Source organism: Macaca fascicularis, chromosome 16, assembly GCF_037993035.2.
Source record: "Macaca fascicularis isolate 582-1 chromosome 16, T2T-MFA8v1.1".
In the NCBI taxonomy this organism is placed as follows: Eukaryota; Metazoa; Chordata; class Mammalia; order Primates; family Cercopithecidae; genus Macaca; species Macaca fascicularis.
In genome coordinates this window covers 42,027,172-42,047,911 of record NC_088390.1, presented here as the reverse complement: position 1 = coordinate 42,047,911, position 20,740 = coordinate 42,027,172, and the positions used below count along the sequence as shown (strand labels likewise).

Below are 20,740 nucleotides of genomic sequence, written 5' to 3'. Positions count from 1 at the left end.
CTTCACCCTCCTTCCACACGGAGCTCAGCAGGCAAGCCCTGTGGGGATCCCTCCCCTCCTACCATGAGGAACGGAGCCAACACCTTGGTACAGAAACAGGGGAAAACACTCCCTGATTTTTAATCTGACTTCGGATAACAGCTCAATGGGCGTCACACACACTTCCAGACCCTGTGGTGGGAAACCCTGGGAGGGGGTGGGAGGGGAAGGACAGAGACTCAGAATGGGGGTGGAGGGACCTGAAATCCAAGACCTGGGTTGAAGTGGAGGCGGGAGGGGGCCTGTCAGAGGATACATTCCAATGGCTCCCACAGGGGAGCAGCCAGAGGCCTGGGCCCCCTCCCCCCACCTCAGGTGCCTCAGAGTTGGGGGTGATGGGGCATGTGAGATGCTGCCATCCCTCATCCCCTCCCTCTGGTGAACCAGGAGACAGGGGTGCAGGAGACTAAGGGGCAGGCCCTCTTTGTTACCCTCCCAGCCACTCTAAGGTGTGGGGAAGGGGAGCCACCTCCTCTGTGTCAGAGGGAGGCTCACAGAGGGCAGGTCACTTGCCCGAAGTCCTGCAGCACAGCAGGGACTAGAACGCAGGAACACTAGACTGCCCAAGGTCAAGGCGGTTGCTGTGGGGCTGTGCTACCCCCACTTGGTGGACAGAGTGGGAATCAGCCGGGGAAGCAGAATCATAGATTCCCCCTACAATGGATGTTGGTGATAAATTCCCCACCCACGACCCTTCCCCCAGACTCCGCTCCATCACCACTCTGGGCTACCTGATTTCCTAGTCTATATGCTGCAGCCTTGGCTAAGTTGGCCAAAGTGGAGTTGTCCTCTCTGCCCGTCTTATAACAAGGGACCCTGCTGTCCTCCCACCAGGCCAGGGCTGAGGGCTCAGCCTCAAGGACAGCTTTCTTTGGTCAGGGGGCAGGGGACAGGGCACCACTTCTCCCTCCCTCCAATTCCCGCATCAATCCCTTATGCCATTCCTAGAATCTTCACTATTATTGTTATTTCTAAATCGGTACAAAACTGACAGTGATCAGCTCCGGTGACGAGAGGTAGAAACCCGGCCAGGCAGCCGGAGAAAATGGGGCGGAGTGAGTTAGGGCATAGGGCTGACTGGTGTTGGGACAAGAGGGTGTCAGATCCTGAGGGCCTCCATCTGGGGCCGGCGGGGGGAAGATGCAGGTGTGTCTCCCCCAAGCACAGGGGTCCCCACCATTCTTTCCCTGGCTCTGTTCTTCCCCAGATTAATCAGGATAGTCTGAGATCTGAGGCAGGCAGAGTCTGGGGTAGTCAGATGGGGTTGAGACGGGGCAACAGAATCTTCACTGGGACAACCTGACCCCCTTCTGGGCACCATCCTGCCCACGACCAGACCCCAGAACCTAACATTCCCCAGTCTGACAGACCAGATTGCAGTATGCAGGAGGTAATAGAAGACTGGAACCTGGCATCATGGAAAAGAAACTATCCTTTGGGGGATTCCCTTTCCACACTCTGTCCAAAAAAAAAAAAAAAAAGTTTTAACCCAGGGGGTGATCTGGCTTTGGGGTCAGGAAGAGTGAGGGGCACCTGGCAGGGACGGACCATCGAGTTAAGGCTGGAAGGTAGGTTGTTGTGTCTCTGGGGGCTGCTGGGCGGGGAGGTCTCCCTGGAAGTCGGAGAGCTCAACCTTCTCCCCTCACTGATCTGGGACCTCAGCCCCCGGACCCCTTGATGGTGGTCTTTGGGCCACCCGCATCTCTGCCCTGTGCCGGTGGTGCTGACAGTCAGAAGGCCTGGCCTCACAAAGAAGCTGCCAGGATCTGCGACAAGGGGATGGACGAAATGAGAGCCCTGTGAGCGGAGCTAGGGGGGACTGGAGGGTGGGTGAGACAGGTAAGGACCAACAGACGCTTGGGTGGGCGGACATGGGAAAGGAAGACACCCGGCAAAGACAGACACATTCTGGAAAAGACAGGTGGGGGCCCGGCCAAGGCGGCACCTCGCCACCCCCACCCTCCATTGCACGCTCACCCCCATCCCAAAAGGCTGTGGCACCCCTGCGGGTCGGGCCGGGCACTGCACTAAATACAGCACTGAAGACGGCTGTCCCAGGAAGCCACCGGGGCAAGGGGCAGGGCTTAGCAGTTACTGGGGGCTCCCTCTCGCGCTTTGCTTCTCACCGGGAGATGCGTGGCTGCAGGGGCCTCAGGCCGGGACCGTCACAGTTCCATTTCCCGCCCGCTCCCCGCCCCAGCCCCGCAGTACAGCCCCACCCTCCGCCCGGCCAGTGCCGGTGCAGCCCGCGGGGCGCGCAGGTGTCACATGATGGCGCAGCGGTTTCGGCGCAGCGCGCCCTGGAAGCGCAGGGCAGCGTGCACGTGCTTGCACCGGGCGCAGCCGACGCTCTTGAGCAGCTCGCTAAAGAGCAGCAGGATGTGCCAGTTGTACTTGGCCGAGCATTCCACGTAGCCGCACTTCCACGTCTTGCGCACCAGGTGCGACACGTTCCAGCGCGGGATCACGCGTCCACGCTGCAGGTCCCGCTTGTTGCCCACGATGATGATGGGCGTCTCTGAGGTGCCGATCACCCTGCGGGGCGAGGCAGGAAGCTCAGAACTCTGTCAGTCTCACAACCGCTGTACTCCCAGCAGGGCAGGCTGTGCCTGGCCAATACTACCACCACCGTATGTTCTGCTCCAGGCGCAGCCCTAAGCCCTGGAGGTGTTATAGTTTCTGATCAGCACAACTGATCTAAAAGATGGGTTCTACTGTTATCCCCATTTTACAGATGAGGACATAGGCTTAAATGTTTACTGGCTTCAAGTCATGCAGCTGAGTGGCCCTGGAAGTCTTGTTCCAGAAGTCCCAGTTCTTAACTACTGCACTACTCTAGCCACCCCCACAGCCAGGGTCCCAACATGAGTTAACAGAAATGGGGACAGCACAATGTATGCATGTTTGAGTGTATGTGTGGGAATCTTAGAACACATATACCTCTGGCTCTGTCCCTATACTGTCCCCTTTTCACAGGGACTGGCTAGCACTGGGTCATCCACAGAAGTGGCAATGGACTGTGTTCCAGCCTCTCACCTCGTCTCCAGGATCTGCTGGCGGATGGTCTTGACGTACTCAAAGCTGTCAAAGCAGCAGATGTCGTAGACCAGGATGTAGGCATGGACGCTCCGGAGTCCCCTGCAGCAGGCGTCTGCCCACTCCTGCAATATCCCCAGCCAGTACCAAGGTCAGAGCAGCCATGAGGGCTCCCCTAGCCCCCAGACATCTCCCATCAGAGGGGCAGTGCTCTCACCTGCCACTGCACCTGAAGCCTTCCATACCTGCTCATCCCCAGGAGACCAGGCCCAGGGAGAATGGAGGAGCTGTAGCCTCCCCATTCCCAAGCCAGGATGGAGCAGGTCACATTGTTTGACCTTTGTGCACATCTGGAACTTAGTTCTGCCCTGCTCCATTTTGTCCCCTCATCCATCCATCGAGGCCTTTTTTCAACAAGTACATTTATTAAGTACCTCTTAAGAGTCCAGCTCTGAGCTGGGTGTTGGAGCTGTTAAAATTCTATCTTCCAAGGCTCAGCTGAAGTGCCACTGCCTCCAAGAAGCTTCCTGATTTCCCATCCTTCCTGCAAGCAGGGGACTACTCCCTTCATCTCCTGTGTTCTAACAATCCTTCGATTACACTTTCATTAGAGCTGTTCCATCTTCAGTTCCCCACTTCTGCTGTGAGCTCCTGAGAGGGCCACAGCCAGGCTGTCCTCATTTTTATATACTCCCTCTTCCTCTCTGAGTGTCAAAGCAGGTGCTCCTTAATGCCACTACCTGGGCTGGTGAGCTCTCCGTAGCCCCATCTGGGATCAATGCAACTCCTGCCTCTTCCACTGCCCTTAGACTGCTACCTGATGTGTCCCTTCTGTATGCTCATCTCTGCCCTCAGGCTTGAGAAACAGAAAAAGATTCGGACTGGATGCATAATGGGCTGACGTAGAGCAGGGCCCCAGGGAAGCTCCAGGGAGATGAACTTCCTGAATGTTTGTGCAGCTTCTCAAGGGATTGCGGGGTACAGCTCAAGATGAAGAGACTCCTAGAAAGGCCAAGTACACTAAAGAGAAGTTTCCTTAAGAGATTCATTAGTCAGCGTGCCAGTAGTTACAACTGCAAGAGTGGTTTCAGGCAGCCAGTGTGTGGAAAGAAGTGGGTCCCTAAAGTTGGGGGACAGAGGCCTCCAAGGACAAAGGAAACCAGTCTTCTCCCACCAAAGCTTAGGCAAAAGACTAGAAGAAGGTGGAGGTATGTCTCCTGTCCCAGCATCTGAGTCAAGTGGGGCAGGGGCCAGGCACAAAGGAGGACTACAGTTCTCCATTTCCAAGAAGGATCAAAAGGAAATGACTTTGGTGGCAGTAGCGCAGAGTTAAGTCCAACTTCAGAACAGCACTTCCCAACTCAAAGGCTTAGAAGATGCTGCAGTGGATTTCCCTAGGGAGATGATGTGGCATCTTTTCTTTGTGCTGAGGTTTAAATTTTTGGTGCAGCAGGAGGATGCTGAGGACAAACCTAAAACCATAGGAAACTGAACTGGTTTCTTAGGCCAGGGAAGACTGCATTCTGCTAGACACAGTGATCTCCAGGAGCCTGGAACCTGTGCATACAGATGCTCCTCTGATCTCCCAAGACGAGTGGAGATCAATGAGAAGCGGGAGGGATGAGAGGCTCCCAGTCTCGTCAATCTCTCTGCTGGGGAGAGGGAGCAGCTGCCAGCTTTTGAGGGTGACAGGCCCACCTCTCCCCCAACATGTTGCCTCCTTGAGGGGACCTCCTGGCTTCCTCCCACCCACTCCTCTCTGCGGGTTCCTAAAAGAGAGAGGAGGAAGGCCCCTGATTGGTTAGCTTGTCCCTTCCCCCATGATTGAAGGGAGGAAGCAGGTTTCCAAACTGTAAAAGGTCATCTTGGGGCTGTGTCAAAACAGAGAAGGAGCAATGGAAAGGGAGTCCAGTTTCAGGGACATGCAGTCTGAGAGAGGCTCAGTCACCTGCGTCTCAACCATGCATTTGCTGATAATTCCTTTGGTGGTTTGCAAGCACCTGATAATCTCAGCTTCCTTCTCTGATAGAAGGGGCTGCAGAAGACACTGAGGCTCACATCCAGGAAACACTACTCTCCTGGGCTCTATCTCATCCGGCATTGGAGAAGAATGTATTACTTTATTTTCAGATGGTGGCCATCAGGAGTCTTAGGTTTTATACTTAATCTTTGGCACCTCGAGGATCCCTTTTTCACAGCATTTCTCTGCCGAAAGTCCCTTACTGGGCTCCTTGAGTGAAATCTTGGATATTCTAGAGTCCAAAACTCAGAGTCAGTCAAGAAGAAAAAAGCCAACAACCCAATAGAAAAATGGGCAAAGGACATCAATAGTTCTTGAAAAAAGAAACACAAAGGCCCTTAAACCTATGAAAAGATGCTCAATTTCACTCATGATCAGAGATGCAAATGGAGACTACAAGGAGAATATCACATCTCATCTCTCAGATTGTCAAATATACTGTCAAAAGTCTGACAATATACTCTGATGGCAAGACTGCAGGAAAACGGGCTCTCATACACATTGCTCACAGGAGCACAGCATACACCACTGCTATAGAGGGCAATCTGGAAATAACCTCCCCTCAAAACTCCAGTTACAGTCACACTTTTTTTTTTTTTTTTTTTTTTTGAGATAGGGCCTCACTCTGTTGCCCAAGTTGGAGTGCAGTGGCACTATCTCAGCTCTCTGCAGCCTCAACCTCCCAGGCTCAGGCGATTCTCCCACCTCAGCCTCCCAAGCAGCTGGGACCACAGGCATGGACCACCATGCCCGACTAATTTTTTGTATTTTTGGTAGAGATGGGGTTTTGCCATGTTGCCCAGGCTGGTCTTGAACTCCTGAGCTCAAGTGATCTGCCCGCCTCAGCCTCCCAAAGTGCTGGGATTATAGGCTTGAGTCACCTCACCTGGCTCTGTATTCACCATACCATTTCCAGGCATTGTGATCCAGCAATGCCATTTCCAGCAATGCCATTTCTGGGAATTAATCCCACAGATATACCTACTTACGTTCAAAATGACTTATCTACAAGGCTATTCATTGTGGCACTGTTTGAAACAGCGCAAGACTGGATATCACCCGCTTGTCCAACAAGAAAGGACTCCATGGTACAGCTCTTCAATGGAGCAGGGTGTGGCCATGAGGAAAGAACAAGGAAGTCCTCTAGATAACAGCCTGGAAAAATCTCCAGGTTATAATAGCAAGTTAAAAAAAATTGAGGTACAGCGCCAAGCATAGTGGCTCACATTTGTAATCCCAGCACTTTGGGAGGCCAAAGCAGGATTGCTTGAGGCCAGGAGTTTGACACCAGCTTAGGTAACACAGCAAGATCCATCTATACAAAAAATTTTAAAAATAAAGTCAAGGTACAGAACAGTATGGTTCTTGTTTTTGTTTTGTTCTTTTTTTTTTTTTTTTGAGACGGAGTCTCGCTCTGTCGCCCAGGCTGGAGTGCAGTGGCGTGATCTGGCTCACTGTAAGCTCCGTCTCCTGGGTTCACGCCATTCTCCTGCCTCAACCTCCCGAGTAGCTGGGATTACAGGCGCCCGCCACCACACCGGCTAATTTTTTGTATTTTTAGCAGAGAAGGGGTTTCACTGTGTTAGCCAGGATGGTCTCGATCTCCTGACCTCATGATCCCCCCGCCTCGGCCTCCCAAAGTGCTGGGATTACAGGCGTGAGCCACCGCGCCCGGCCTCCATTTTGTTCTTTATGTAAGAAGCAGGGAAGAATGCATTTTCTTACTTGGGTAAAGAAATACTGAACGTATGGATAAAAATCTGTTAAGCGGCCAGGCACGGCGGCTCATGCCTATAATCCCAGCACTTTGGGAGGCCTAGGCAGGCGGATCACTTGAGGTCAGGAGATCGAGACCAGCCTGGCCAACATGATGAAACCCCGTCTCTACTAAAAATACAAAAATTAGCTGGGTGTGGTGGCAGGTGCCTGTAATCCAGCTACTCAGGAGGCTGATGCAGGAGAATCGCTTGAACCCAGGAGGCAAAGATTGCAGTGAGCCGAGATCACGTCACTGCACTCCAGCCTGGGCGACAGCGGGAGACTCCATCTCAAAAATAAATAAATAAATAAATAAATATATTTTTAAAAAGAAAGAAAAATTCGATAAGAATGGTTACAGAGAGTGGGGCAGGAATCAGGGTAAAGGGGGCAAGATGAAATAAAGCTCAGTGTCTAGGCTTGGAGCAAGATTTGAATGTCCAATCAGGTGATTGTTAAAGTCTCCTTTAGAAGAGAAGGCCCTGTGCCCAGACCGTTTGCCCTGATAGGCTCAGCCTCACTGCTTCCAGGGCAGAGGTGGGATCAGGCTTCCATCTTGCTGCTGACCCCAGGGGCCTGGGATGGGTGAACGGGTGTCTCCGGCAGATTACGCCAGGGCCCTCCTGCCTGGTGTTGCTGAGAGTGCTGAGTGCTGAGCTGCCCGCCAGCTCCCAGCCCAGGGTCGCAGCCTGAGAGACTGCTTTATTTGCTCCGTTACACCTGGACAAGCCTTTTCTCCTGCCTTCTGGGTCTCCACCACTGTGACTGTCCTTCCTGGAAAAGCTCTGTGCACTCTGGTCAGAGGCTTCCTTCAGTGAGCAAACACGTCTTAGAGCTCAGCTTCCTTTTTCTCTTCACTCCCTCTCGAGTCAGAGGTTGAGAGAGGGCAAGAGGACCTGGTTCCAGCAGGCAGTGGGGAAGGAACACAATAAGTGAGGACCCTGGGGGCATTTAAATCCAAACCTGGCAGGGAGGGTACCCAGCAGGCAGGTCCTGAGGTCAGGGGCAGAGCATCACTTAAGAGAAGAGGGCCTTGGGCAAGAGAGCTGACTGGGGTCTCCAGAGTCTCTGAGAACACACCTTTCCCAGGGCCCTGTCTATTCTGCTGCTGTCCCTTCTCCAGGGGACGTGGAGTGAGGCTATGGTAGGCACAGCCCCGAATACTCACTGCAGCCTAGTGTTCCCTGCCCTTTTCTCTACTGCCTCTTACCTGCCTAAAACCTACTTAGTTGAGACATCACCCTCTGTGACCCCCCAACTCCACCCCAACACATCTGGATGACCTGGATGCCCCCTTAAGGGCTGCTCCAGCTCCCTGCTCCTCCAATCATAGCACTTATCACACCATGTAATAGTTGCCTGTTAGCCTTTTCTCACCAGACTATGAGTTTCTTGAAAGCAAATTCCATAAATTGTTTGCTCACCATTCTGCACCAGTGCCCACTGCAGGGCCTGGCACACATTAAACGGTCATCAAATATTTGTTGAATAAACTAGTACACCAGTGAATGAATTCCTGGAACGACTCTAAGCAGGGTGGCCCAAGGTGCAGTGTGGAGCTCCCAAACTCAGTGACGCGGCCCTGGCAATAGGGCCCGAGCTACAGCAGGTTGGAATCCAGACTCTCCCCTACCCATCCATTTCCCCACTAACCCATGCCCCCCAGGGTCCTCCTACCTGGAGCGTATTGACAGGGAAGGCGCTGATGGGCGGAAAGTCGAGGATCTGGAGGTCGTGCACGTGGCCGTTCATGACGACAGCAGGCAGGTAGAGGCGGCGGGCGGTGGTGGGCACGCAGACCTCGCTGAACTCGTTGTACAGGAACTGGCGCACGATGGCACTCTTGCCCACACCTCGCGCCCCCAGCACGGCCACCCGGTAGGTGGAGACCATGCCTCCCGCCCCACTCCGCCACCTCGTCCTTGCCGCTGTCTGGGGCTCCCCCGGGCTGCATATTCCAGGGGCTGGGGGCTCAGCCACCGTCAGGACCAACCATTGCTGCCTCTGCTTGCCCTGGGCCCTCTGCGGCCTCCACCTGGACTGTGGGGACAAGAGGTGGGCTTAGTGCACCAGCTTATCCCTGGACATGTCCTGCACTTTTCCACGTTTGGGACTTTGCTCAAGCTGTTACTGCCACTTGGAATGCCTTCCCTTTCCCAAAACCCCGGTGGCCACCTATCCAAAACCTCTCCATCCCTCCTCCATTTTTCCCTGCATTCCAGTAGTAGGACCCAATCTTTCTTGACTTATGACCTGACTTTTCTCCAGGTCCAACTCCAACCAAAACAGGCTGCAGAGCAGAGTGGGAAGGGCACTGGACTTGGTTTGATCCCAGCTTCCCCACAGAGCCTGGGATAAGACGGCAACACCTCTGAGTCTGTGTCCTCCTGAGTGGCTGGGACTGGGCAGGTGTGTCTCAGTGCCGGCACTCCTGACGTTTTGTGGGGAGAGAACTCGATTGTGCAGGACTGCCCACACATCGCAGGACATTTGCTTTCCATGGCTCCCAAGAGGTAGCTGCCAGCAGCAGCCTCCAGACACCACGATGACCAAAAACTCCCCCTCCCCCCATTTCCAAATGCTGCTAGTTGAGAATTCTGCACTAGATGACCACGTTGCCTCTGGGGTGCAACACTGCTGAGCACTTACTCTGCTGGCATGCCCATGTGGGTATCCTTGGTCAGTACGACATCTCTGAGGGATAGGTACTGTTATTCCCACTTTAGAGACAAGCTTAGAAGCAGTAAGAAGCGTGTCCAATCACAACCCGAAGGGCAGCTACTCCTTTCTATGATGTCGCAGTACTTCTTCCAACTTTCAAGTTCAGTGATTCTTTTTTTTTTTTTTTTTTCCAGACAGAGTCTCACTCTGTCACCCACGCTGGAGTACAGTGGCATGATCTCGGCTCACTGCAGCCTTCACCTCCCGGGTTCAAGCCATTTTCCTGCCTCAGCCTCCCAAGTAGCTGGGATTACAGGCATCTGCCACCACACCTGGATAATTTTGGTATTTTTAGTAGAGATGGGGTTTCTCCATGTTGGCCTCGAACTCCTGACCTCAGGTGATCTACCTACCTCGGCCTCCCAAAGTGCTGGGATTACAGACACGAGCCACCGCGCCCGGCCAAGTTCAGTGTTTCTAATCGATGAATGCATACAGGCCAAGGTCTGGGTCTCATTCTCTGGCATCCCCTAGAGCCCAGAGGGCCTGGCACATATTAGGTGCCCAGAAAAGGGCTGCTGGAGGTTGGCCTTGATATGAATTCATTAGCTCCTTGCCTGCTCAGTTTCAGTGACTTTAGGGCCTGGGTATAACTCTCAGCTCTGGTGTGTCCTTGCTGCATGGCAGTGGGCAAATCACCTTCTCAACTGGAGCCATGCTTCTGCACATAGGTACAATGAGGTAAACAGCCCCTATTTCTGAGAAAATCCACGTAAATCTCTTAGCCAGGAAAAGGAACCTTTCTTCTTTTGTTGGTGATAGTGACCAAAGAGGCTGTTACATGCCTGAGACCTCCTGTCTGGATTCCCAGGAGGGTGACATCAGCACTTGCTAACTGGGTCCAGGGCAGGTGGATTCGCTGGATTCTGGCAAGGCCATGCTTTTCCTCATGGGTGCGTACTTTTCTGCGGATGCATGTCCTTTCCACACATGCACAATCCGTAGCTGAATGTCCCCCAGGTTGTCCTGGTTCAGAGGACTCACTCCACAGGGTATGTGCGCACACAGCATAGTAAATAAAGGTCAGGATGTGGAGTGAGAACAACTAGGGCTTGATTCCTAGCTCTGCCATTCACCTGAAGTGTGACCTTGGGCAAGAAACTTAACAGAGTGTTACGATGTGTGCATGTAAAGCCCAGGGCCTCGGCCAGCATAGGTGTTCAATAAACAGTGATCACTGCTATGGGCAGGGGTCCTTCATTCATCTGAGTTCCCCACAAATTTAGCAATGGCACCTCCTAGCAATCCCAGGAGGGCTTGCTATCTACTGTTGCATGAGCTCACATGCATGCAGTGTGTGTGTGAGAGATTCTTCTCATTTTATTGAAGATTTAAAAAACAAACACACTCCAAAACAAACCGAGTGACTTAGGGAAGTGAAGACCTCATAGCCAGTCAGTTGTTAACTAAGATTAGGACCCTAAACTCCTTCCTGCCCCATGCAGTGTCCCTTCTCCAACAGGTGTTTATACACTTACATGGGCTCCCAACTAGGGGGAAGTACCTATCCCTCCTTCCTATATGTCCCTCCAGGTCCGAAGCCCCTTAGGCATCCCTGGACACCACCAGCATGGCAGAGAGACTCAGCTGGGTTAATTACATAACCAGCACAGGCAGGTGGGGAGTGGGGAGTCCTAGGGGAGGAAGAGAGGGCAAGGAATGCCAAGAGGAGTCCTGGCCTCTCTCTGGGTGTGGCAGCTCAAAGGTTTCCAGGATGCATCCTACCTGCAGACTGTCCCGGACACCACACTCCCTGCCCAGAAACCAGCCCTTTCTGGGGAGTGGCAGGGAAATGCAAGAGGGGCACTGCCCAGGAGCTAGGGAAGGGGCGCAGGAGGCCCCTAGGCTGGGGCCAGCCTCCTGGAACTCACCAGGCCCAAGTGTGGCCCTGTCCCCAACTCAGAAGCGATCGGTGCCCCTTCCTTCTTTCCAGGCAGAGGTCCTGGATCTAAGAGTATATTAATCCAACACCCTTGGCTGGGTGCGGAAGGGAGGGGGCTGTCCCAAGAAGCAGGGCCCAGGCCCCTGAGCGCTTTCTCCCCAAGGCCTGCTCTCTGCAGTGAGTCTGCAGACAGCGCCCGGGAAGAGACCGCCCGGCAAGAGAGGCAAGAGACCAGAGACACACAGAGGGGGCAAAGCCTAGTTCCGTCCCCTTCCCTGCGCCTGGACACCTGGGTCGCTGCCCAAGACTGACAGCGGGGGCTTCGCGGATCCAGAGGGCCGGGTCACAAGTCTGCCAGCTGTTTGTTCCAACCACGTTCGCCTGGGGGTGGGTTAGGGGGCGACAGAGGATGCTGCGCTCCCCATGACCTGATTGGTAGGAGTTTGGGGGGGATGTAGAAGCCCAGCTCGCTCTCCGCCTCCAGCACCTTGCAGGCACCCCCACCCCCGGCTCCAGCTCTCACGTGGCGGCCCCGCACCGCTTCCCCGCCAGCCCGCCGGCCCCCTCCTAGTCCCGGACTCCCTTCGCCCCGGCCGTCTCCTCCTCCCCCGACCCCGGCCCGACCCCCCCAGCCCCTGCCCCAGCCCCGCTCCACCCCTGACCGCTTCCCCTCCTCCCGCCGCTTACCCGGGGCCGTCCTAGCTGCCCCCTGCCCTGGCCGGCCGGTCGGCGGGGCTGCGCTCCCCCCGGGCTCTGGCGCTGCCCCCCGGCTCCCCCGCCCGGGGGGAGAGAAGTGGGGGCGCCCCCGCCTGCCCAGTCGGGGCGGGCTCAGGGCGGGCGCGCGGGGGCAGATGCGGGCCGCCGAGGGGGTAGGAACCTCCAGCCCCAGCTCTCCCTCCGGAGCGCGCCGCCCGCTCGCGCTGGAAGGAGGAGGGGGGCGGGGGTGCGGGCTGGCATTCCGCTGGGTCCCTGAGCCTGACATATTCGCTAGGGCGGCCCTGGATGAATTCTTTAATCCCTGGTCTCGACCTTCACACCCCTCCAGACTCTCCCTGCGAGAATTTAGCTCTAACCTGGAAGAGATGAAGAAAGGCATGGGAAAGGCCTCAAGGCCTTTGCTTCATTCCGACTCTTGGCCTCATATGCCCCTGGCCCAGGCCTGTAACCAGGCCACTGTGTGCCCTGCACTGTGTGCCCTGCACTGTGTGTTAGAGACATCCAGGCTCTGCTCTTCCACCCTCCTCAAGGGCTGAGCGAAGGGTGATCACTCTCACCCTTCACTGACGCAGTGAAAGGCAGAGCTGGCTGGCACAAAGCAAGGTCTCCCCTGCCAATGGGTGACCTCCATACCCCTAAAACTACCATAGGTCTCTTCTCGCCAGAATGGGAGATACCAGCGTTTGTCAGGATTGAGGGCAAAATCACCCAGGTATTTATTCTAACACTCATCATCGTCTAACCTTTGATGATCAATGTCATGTCATAATCAATGTCATCACTGATAGGCAACCTCTATCTTGCCGGTGTGCTACGAGCTTTGCATGCACCCTCAGATCGAATCCTCACGATTCTATGGGGTAGATCGTTTCCCCTACTTCACTGATGAGATAGTTGAGGTTCAGAAGCTTGTCTCACTTAGATGTAAAATGTGAATACAACGATTGAGAGTCACTAGCTGAGCAGTCACTGATGAGTTTGGTATGAGGCTCACAGTCCAATGTGAGACCAAAAGCAGATACACAACATTAAAATGTGCTGTGTGCAAAGTCAAGGTTCTGCGGAGGGCAGGGGAAGTGGGACAACTCATTAGAGGAGTCACTGAAGCTTCGCAGGAGGCAACTTTCAAGGAAGCAACCTTGAAAGAAGTAGATTTTGGGGGCTGGGGGGAGGGAGATTGTAGCAGAAGAAAGCTACAGAAGTTGGCTGGGCGCGGTGGTTCACGCCTGTAATCCCAGCACTTTGGGAAGCTGAGGCGGGCGGATCACGAGGTCAGGAGTTCAAGACCAGCCTGACCAACATGATGAAACCCCCGTCTCTACTAAAAATACAAAAATTAGCCAGGCATGGTGGTGCGCACCTGTAATCCCAGCTACTTGGGAGGCTGAGGCAGGGGAATCACTTGAACCTGGGAGACAGAGGTTGCAGTGAGCCGAGATCAGGCCTCTGCACTCCAGTCTGGGTGACAGTACAAGACCCTGTCTCAAAAAAAAAAAAAAAAAAGAAGAAAAAGAAAAAAAGAAAGCTACAGAAGTCAAGAGCAATTACATAGGCTTGAGAAGTGAGTCTGGGAACCAGACAGGAGCCCACAAGGCTGGAAGCATGGTGGGTGAAGAGGCCAGAAGTTGGTCACAAAGGCCCTGATTGACAGGATGAGGAGTTCAGATCCAGCCTTGTGCTACACAGGAAGTCATTGATGAGGTTTTTTTTGTTTGTTTGTTTGTTTGTTTGTTTGAGATGGAGTCTTGCTCTGTCACCAGGCTGGAGTGCAGTGGCACAATCTTGGCTCACTGCAACCTCTGCCTCCCGGGTTCACGTGATTCTCCTGCCTCAGCCTCCAGAGTAGCTGGAACTACAGGCACGTCCCACCACACCCAGCTAATTTTTGTATTTTTAGTAGAGATGGGGTTTCACCATCTTGGCCGAGATGGTCTCAATCTCTTGACCTCAGGTGATCTGCCCGCCTCAGCCTCCCAAAGTGCTGGGATTACAGACATGAGCCACTGCACCCGGCCCTATGGAAGAGTTTTAAAGCAGGGAAAGCGCCTGATCAAATTGCATTTTAGAGCCTCCAGGGCAGGAGGAGGAGCAGGAGCACGAGAGATATCCCAACTGTTTTTACCCCTGGGACCCTGCATCCTCCACTCTGACCTCCTATTACCGTGTGCTCCCAAACAGAACTCAGTTTTCCTCCACACTCTGACCTCTGCATTTTGGGCACCCTCCCAATTCTTCCCTTCCTTCTCCTGTTCAGTCACAGAGGAGAATGGGTATGAGCCTGGGCTTCAGTATCAGACAGAGCTGGATTTCAATCTTGGCTCTGCCACTTGCTATTGTAACTGAGGCAAGTAACTTGAAGTCTATAGTCTCATTTATTAAAAGGAGTGTGATTAGTTGTCCCTCACTGTTGTTGACAGGGTGTAGATGAGCTGAGGTGTGTAAAGTCCTTAACACAATGCCTGGCATGTAGGAAGTCTCAGCACGGGGCCTTTATTTTTTGCCTTTTTTAGGGACACGCAGGCATCCTAGGGGAGGATGAGCATCACCGTGGCACAGCGGTTCCATTTATTCTAGGTAGGCTCCCAGAGGGTTGGGGTGGAGGTATGAAAGGACCAGGGCAGCAGCTAGAAGCAAGTATAGGGCTGGAATGAATTTGGCTTCCTCCTGGAACACCACTTTTGGGGAGAATAAATCAGATTTTAACTGGCCCTGTGGGATCACATGGGGTCGCTAAGAGCCTCCTGATTGCATCACTTATCCCTCCACTGTATCTGAAAATCTCTAATCCTCACCCTGCTCGAGGATCCCAGGCTTTATGTCTGCTCCCCCAGGCTGTGGCCCTCCATTCCGAAGGTGGACTAGAAGGAATAAATTAAAATACACTGGGCGCAATGGCTCATGTCTATAATCCCAGCACTTTAGGAGGTCAAGGGGGGCAGAATATTCAAGCCAAGGAGTTCAAGACCAGCCTGGGCAACGTGGTGAAACCTCGTCTCTAAAATACATACAAAAACAGCCAGGCGTGGTGGTGTGCACACCTGTAGTCTCAGCTACCTGAGGGGGATCACTTGTGCCTGAGAGGTCAAGGCTGCAGTAAGCAGTGATAGCGCCACTGCACTAGGGAAACACAAAGCCACAGGTTAATTATGGGACCTCATACTGGCCTTCAGTGAAAGGTCATTTAAAGGATTATTTTTATTTAAAAAAGCAAACAGCAATTCCATCTACATAAAGTGGAAGATTTGCCCGAAGTTAGGATACAGATGTCATCTTGGTTTGCTGAGAGTCACTTTGGCCTAAGAACATGCACCCCTAGGGGCCTGTTCACTCTCCCCTATCATTAGGAGCACTTTGATGGGAACATGTGAAAAGACTCTGTACTTGGGTCTGACCTTGAGCCTCAGGTGGGTCTGGCTCAGCTGAGGATGCCTGTTGGCTGAGGTGCAAACTCAGGGAGCAGACACATGGGACCGCCTGCAGTAGCTGAGGCCCACACACGAAGTGGGGTAGAAGTGTCAAAGACCCAAACCTGCCTACCTCTGCCCCTGCTCCATCATAGCTGAGGATCCTACTGAGCTTTTAGAGGCTATTTGGCCAGATCCTGGGGTTTCCGACCATAAGTGAAGAGTAAATGAAACAAGGGAGGGTGAGCCAAAGGCTGGACTTGAGCATCATCCTCTAACATCTAGCCGGTGGGAGAAGTGGGATGAGTGGAGTAATCCCAGCCCCAAAGCATTGAGAAATGATCCCAGAGATGGCAGTCTTGTCTCAAAATGGTACTTTTGGAAACAGCCCTTGCAAGCACTTTTCCAGCTGAGAATCTGGGTCTAACCAACCCCCAAATTAGCCTTCCCTTTGTTGGCAGCATGAAGCACGGCAGGGCAAAAGCTAAATAAGAAACTGAGATGGTAAGTTTGGAGCCAACTCGGAAACTTTTCAAGAAACATCCTTGTTGCTAATAACATGTCTGAGGGCTGGTTGGGATTCTAGGATTAGTGTTCAGGAGATAGAATTGGGTAACAACGGGGGAGGTGTGATCTTTTCCAAGTGCCATACCAGGTATTAAAATAAACAGGCTCTTGCCTCCTGGAGCTGGGGGTGGCAGGGAAAAAGAATCTGGGTCTAAGCAAAACCAGAAAAAGCATTAATGCATGAAGTGGGAGTCGAAAGCCCAAACCTGCGAGTCCTCAGCTGTTTTCTGACCTCAGAAACAATGTACCTGAGATCTCAGTGTTTCCTAGTTGTCACTTTACAGGCAGAGAAAGACAGTGTAATCTCAGGTGCAAGTCTGGGACCAGTGTGCTCTGAACATACTGGTATCCTGGGGGCTTAGCAAGGTGGGATGTGGCTGAGAGCAGAGGTAGGAGAGAACCTATTACAGAACCTCCAGTGGACGAAGGAGGAAGCTACAGTGTAGTTCTAAGGACGCAGAGAGGGAGTCAGAAGACGTGGCTCTGTCACATCTCATCTGTAAACTGGAGATGAAATTAAATTCATGAGATAGGTAAGGGAATAAGCTGGTATTGTACATATGAAAGTGCTTTAACCATTTTTCAACTGCCACAGAACATGAGTATTACTGTAGAAGAGGAAGTAGGTGAACAGGTGTGAGCCTCTCTCTGGCAGTGATTCTTGACCTTGACTGCAAGTTAGAAAACACCTGGGGAGTTTTAAAACATGCTGATTCCCCCAGGTCCCATTCCAGACTGAACTGAACCACGTCTTTTTCGAAAGCTCTCCAGGTGACATTAATGTCATTCTTAACTGGCGACCCCGATTTGACCCCACTCTCACCAAGCATTTTTCCTATTACAGCCAGGGCCAACTGCAGCCGGGCAACACAGAGACAACCAGAAAGTTCCTAGCTGCCAAAGGCAGTTTGCTCATGGGGTTTGGACATCCAAGTAATAAAGGCAGCTACGGTTGCTGAGCACCCACCAAGTCCCAAATGCTGCACTGCTTGATCTACATTCACTCTAGTGGTGAGAGAGGTTCAGGGACTTGTCCAGGGGCATCTTGGTGTTCATTCCAGCCTCTTCCCCCAATTCCAGGCAGTGGGAGATCTCAGCAGCTGTCAGCTTATCAGAACCTAGGCTTGGGGGGGGCCTCCTGTCTTGACAACAAATGGGTCACATGCCCCCAGCAACACAAATGCAGGCCTCTAGTCTTGGAACTCCCTGGGAAACTTGTTTTAAAGCAGCATTAATTCCATTTGCTTGGGAATATGCAGGCCCTGAGGCCAGGTCTGAGAGACTTTTGTAAGTTGAGAGATGATTGAGACATCCTGGGTAGTAAACTGATGAGAAGCTCTGCCGCATTCCTCTCGCCCTGGGTCCTGCTGGCTGGATGCCAACTGACAAGTCAGAAAAAGGCCCTGTGGCTCCGGCTACTGCCCCTGGGACCGTCTGCCTGGGGCCCCAGCAGGGGAACTGCCAGGAAAGACAGCAGGGGAACTGAGCACTCCCTGTCTGTAGAGATGCCTGGAGTCGCAGGGTGGTTTGGGGCTTGCTCAAATGGAGCCTCCAGGAGGTATATGATTCTCCCTTAAGTTACTCTTAATTTCATGTGGCTGAATCCCTGGGAGGGCTGGGGCAGTCAGAAAAGTTTTAATAGAGTGGTTATGAATGTTCTGTCCCTCTCTGGCTGGCTGTGTATTCTCCTAGAATGTTAATTCTGGGGGGAAAAAAAAGTACATATCACAAATTTCATTTTGTGTAAATGTGAGTTTATTGACGAAGACACAAGGTCAAGCTTCCCCCAACCCCCACCCTCCCCAAAAACAGGACCCAACAAGAACAGAGGAATGAGAAGCATTCTTAGGGCAACATTTCCCCCACCCCCCTCCCCATTTCTTTCCAGAGTCTCAAGCTTCACAACACAGACACACAGAGCAGGCTTGGGTGAGGACAGACACTCAGGGAACCTCTGACCAGCAAAAGAGTTCTGGGTGTTTGCTTCTCCTGCCCTTTGTATGATGCCAGCTGACATTACAAAGACACACTCAGGCAGAGGAGGGGGGATGCAGGGCAACCTCCACCCCACTCCCCTAATTTGGCCAAGCTTGGAATGAGCCGAGAGGGAAGCTGTGGTGGAGGCACCAGGTTCTGCCCCTCAGGAGAGGTCCTTTTACGGGAAGTAGAATTCCTCCCTAACTCTGCTCAGGGGTGTGACGGGAGGTGGCCTCCCCAAGGAGTGCAGAGTTCAGGGGTTGGCTCAGTCAGGTCAGCTGAGAATAGGAGCTGTTATCCATCACTGGTGGGGAGGCTGACAGAAGCCTTGTTTTGGGGGTTGAGGGACATATTCTGGTAGGAAATTGTGTTGTCTGCTTGCCCCAACACACTTTTCCTTCTGGAATGATAGTTTGTTTTGAGATGAGAACACTATTTGCAGTGTGAACCTTCTTCACTACTTGTATCCACTGACTCCAGGAATGAGTCCCAAGAAGGGAACTTTACCAACCTGCTTTTCCACCCCACACATCACCGACCTACCCACCTCCCACATACAATCCTGTGCTGTTTCATACTGCCATGTGCTTGAGGGGTGGTGTGCAAGGGATATATTTCCTCCCTCCCTCCCCAAATATTCTTCTCTTGGAGATTCTCAACGTTTAAGAAAGTGCTTTGGGGGACCACTCCCCACAAGCTTTGCAACTGGTACGAATCAGGGTTATTTCAGACATGAAATAGGGGTGTGGGGTAGTTTTGCTCTTGTTTTCACGATTCCTCCTCTGAGTCCAGTGAGTTAGGTCTCAGTCCAACATGAGGCCCGTGGAGCCTGAAGTGCCCCAGATTTAAGCAGGGCATCTGAGAAGAACAGTCTTAGTCAAGGACCCTGAATACTGGGTGCCAGGCAATGCAACAAGTGCCCGCAGATCAAACAGTATAACACTGCTAAACAGGTTGGTATTTTGGGCATGAAGCATCCTTTGAAAAATCATATCCAATGCGTTAAGGGGGGTAGGGGGAAGATTTCATATCCCCCAGTCTTTTCAGAGATGACAGGAACTGCCTGAACCTCTGGGATGATCTTAATATGCCCTGCAGCCTAAGCATCATTAAGAAAGAGCAGATCAGAGAGCTGAAGGGATAAAGGGCATTTGCGACATCTCTAAGCTCACTTCATCTCTGCACCTATTCTGCCGGCCTCAAGAAGTGGGGCTCCGGGGGCATATGGGAAACACCGGCTACGCCTTCATTCTGGCATCTGGCTTTACCTTCAAGTAATTCAAAAGATACTCAGCTGCCACCTGATGCCAATAAACGGGGCGTCAAAATCAATATGGAATATGTGAAGAGCCAAAAAGTAGGCACAGAAAAGGCAGGAGAAGGCATTAGGGGAAAACGACAAGAGATAGTCCTGTGGTGCAAACCACACTGACGGGGACTTAGGAGACTCAGTCTCGGCTCTGCTACTACACAGCTGACAGGCCTTGGCAGTGACCTTTGTGCCTTTTATCTTTCTCCTTTGTAGAAAAAGAGGGTTGGTAAGTTATTACTCTGTTTCAACTCTAAAAGTAGGATTTTAGATTTGAACTGGACCTGAGAAATGCAGGAGAGGGGGTGAGGGGACAGCATCTGGGTTGTTGTTCCCCATCTCTACTCAAATTCCTGAATTAGTGGGATTAGCAGGTTTGTTCAGGGGAAAGGAAAGGAGTAAGGTGTAACTTCTCTCAGCTTTGGTGCTGACAGGCTCTATAGTTTTTGCACCCTGAAACATCAAAGAAGATCACCGTTCCCAATTGCAGAGCAATCAAATGAGATTATGATATGGAAAGGGGGAAACATGAAGGCTTGGCCAAGGAAAAGGAGTCTGGAGGGGGAAAAAAAAAAAAAAAAGCAAACTGAAAATCCACATGACCAGGGATAAGGCTATCACAGATAAGACAACCCCTCAAAAGCTAGGGCAGGTAACTGCATCTCTGCCTCCAGGACTGTGTGGTTAATGACAGTCATTTCAATGCTTTCTACCGGTTGCACTACTCCCTTGGTTTCTCATATGTACAAAAGTATAAAACAATAAAGTGCAGTGTTTCAGTGACACTTTTCCTTGCTTTAATATTTGTTGTCTTTTTCTGCTTTTGAAATGAGCTCTCAATTACAAAATACCAAACTACACTCAAAAGAGGGTGTAGAAAAAGCCAGCCATTGGCACAGCATGGAGAAGCCCACAAGTAAGGACAGATAGCAGCAGCAGGTGGCAAGAGGTGGGAGGTGACTGAAGCAGTGGTTACAAATGTTCACAGGAAGCTAAAACTATCCAACAGGTTGTGCCCTAATGTTAGCACAGGTTAGACTAGTTACTACCTTGCTGGGTGGCCTCAGTGTGTTTGGGTTCAGATTCTACACAGCAATACAATTTCTTCCAGTTAAGAGTTCTTGGCTTGCACTGATCACAGCATGATTGAAGGGTACTGGACCAGTCTTGTTAGTTTTTCAAAATGCTGTCGTAGACCTGATAGATGTACTGAGAGACTTCAGGAGCTCTACACTTCAGTGACAGCTGTTAGGAGAAAAAGGAGATGGAAGATTAGCACAGAGGTTGGCATTAACTCTAAACGTATCCAA

General features: G+C 52.3%; 2 protein-coding genes across 7 annotated transcripts in view; both read right to left on the bottom strand.

Moving 5' to 3' along the window:
- Nucleotides 1-88: 88 nt before the first annotated feature.
- Nucleotides 89-12,362, bottom strand: RASL10B (RAS like family 10 member B). The gene is made up of 4 exons (XM_005583472.4): nt 12,144-12,362; nt 8,531-8,893; nt 3,076-3,200; nt 89-2,574 (listed from the first exon to the last, which is right to left on the bottom strand). The coding sequence occupies exons 2-4, from the start codon at nt 8,744-8,746 to the stop codon at nt 2,304-2,306; spliced, it is 612 nt and encodes a 203-aa protein (XP_005583529.1). The 5' UTR covers nt 8,747-8,893; nt 12,144-12,362; the 3' UTR covers nt 89-2,303.
- Nucleotides 12,363-17,881: 5,519 nt separating this feature from the next.
- The window catches only part of AP2B1 (adaptor related protein complex 2 subunit beta 1), a 139,664-nt gene continuing 136,805 nt past the window's right edge, over nt 17,882-20,740 (bottom strand). For all 6 annotated transcript variants that reach the window (XM_074019019.1, XM_074019021.1, XM_074019020.1 and 3 more), the window contains one exon: nt 17,882-20,675. In XM_074019019.1, the coding sequence (XP_073875120.1) occupies nt 20,601-20,675 (75 nt within the window). In that variant the 3' untranslated portion in view covers nt 17,882-20,600. The remainder of the gene's footprint in view (nt 20,676-20,740) is intronic.

What these genes read in the sequence shown, in the direction of transcription:
- RASL10B (XM_005583472.4), bottom strand. Translation starts at nt 8,746, where the DNA reads ATGGTCTCCACCTACCGGGTGGCCGTGCTGGGGGCGCGAGGTGTGGGC. An exon ending in TCCCTGTCAATACGCTCCAG is followed by an intron (nt 3,201 to 8,530) that starts GTAGGAGGACCC and finishes GGGATATTGCAG; the next exon opens with GAGTGGGCAGACGCCTGCTG. An exon ending in CAGCAGATCCTGGAGACGAG is followed by an intron (nt 2,575 to 3,075) that starts GTGAGAGGCTGG and finishes CTCGCCCCGCAG; the next exon opens with GGTGATCGGCACCTCAGAGA.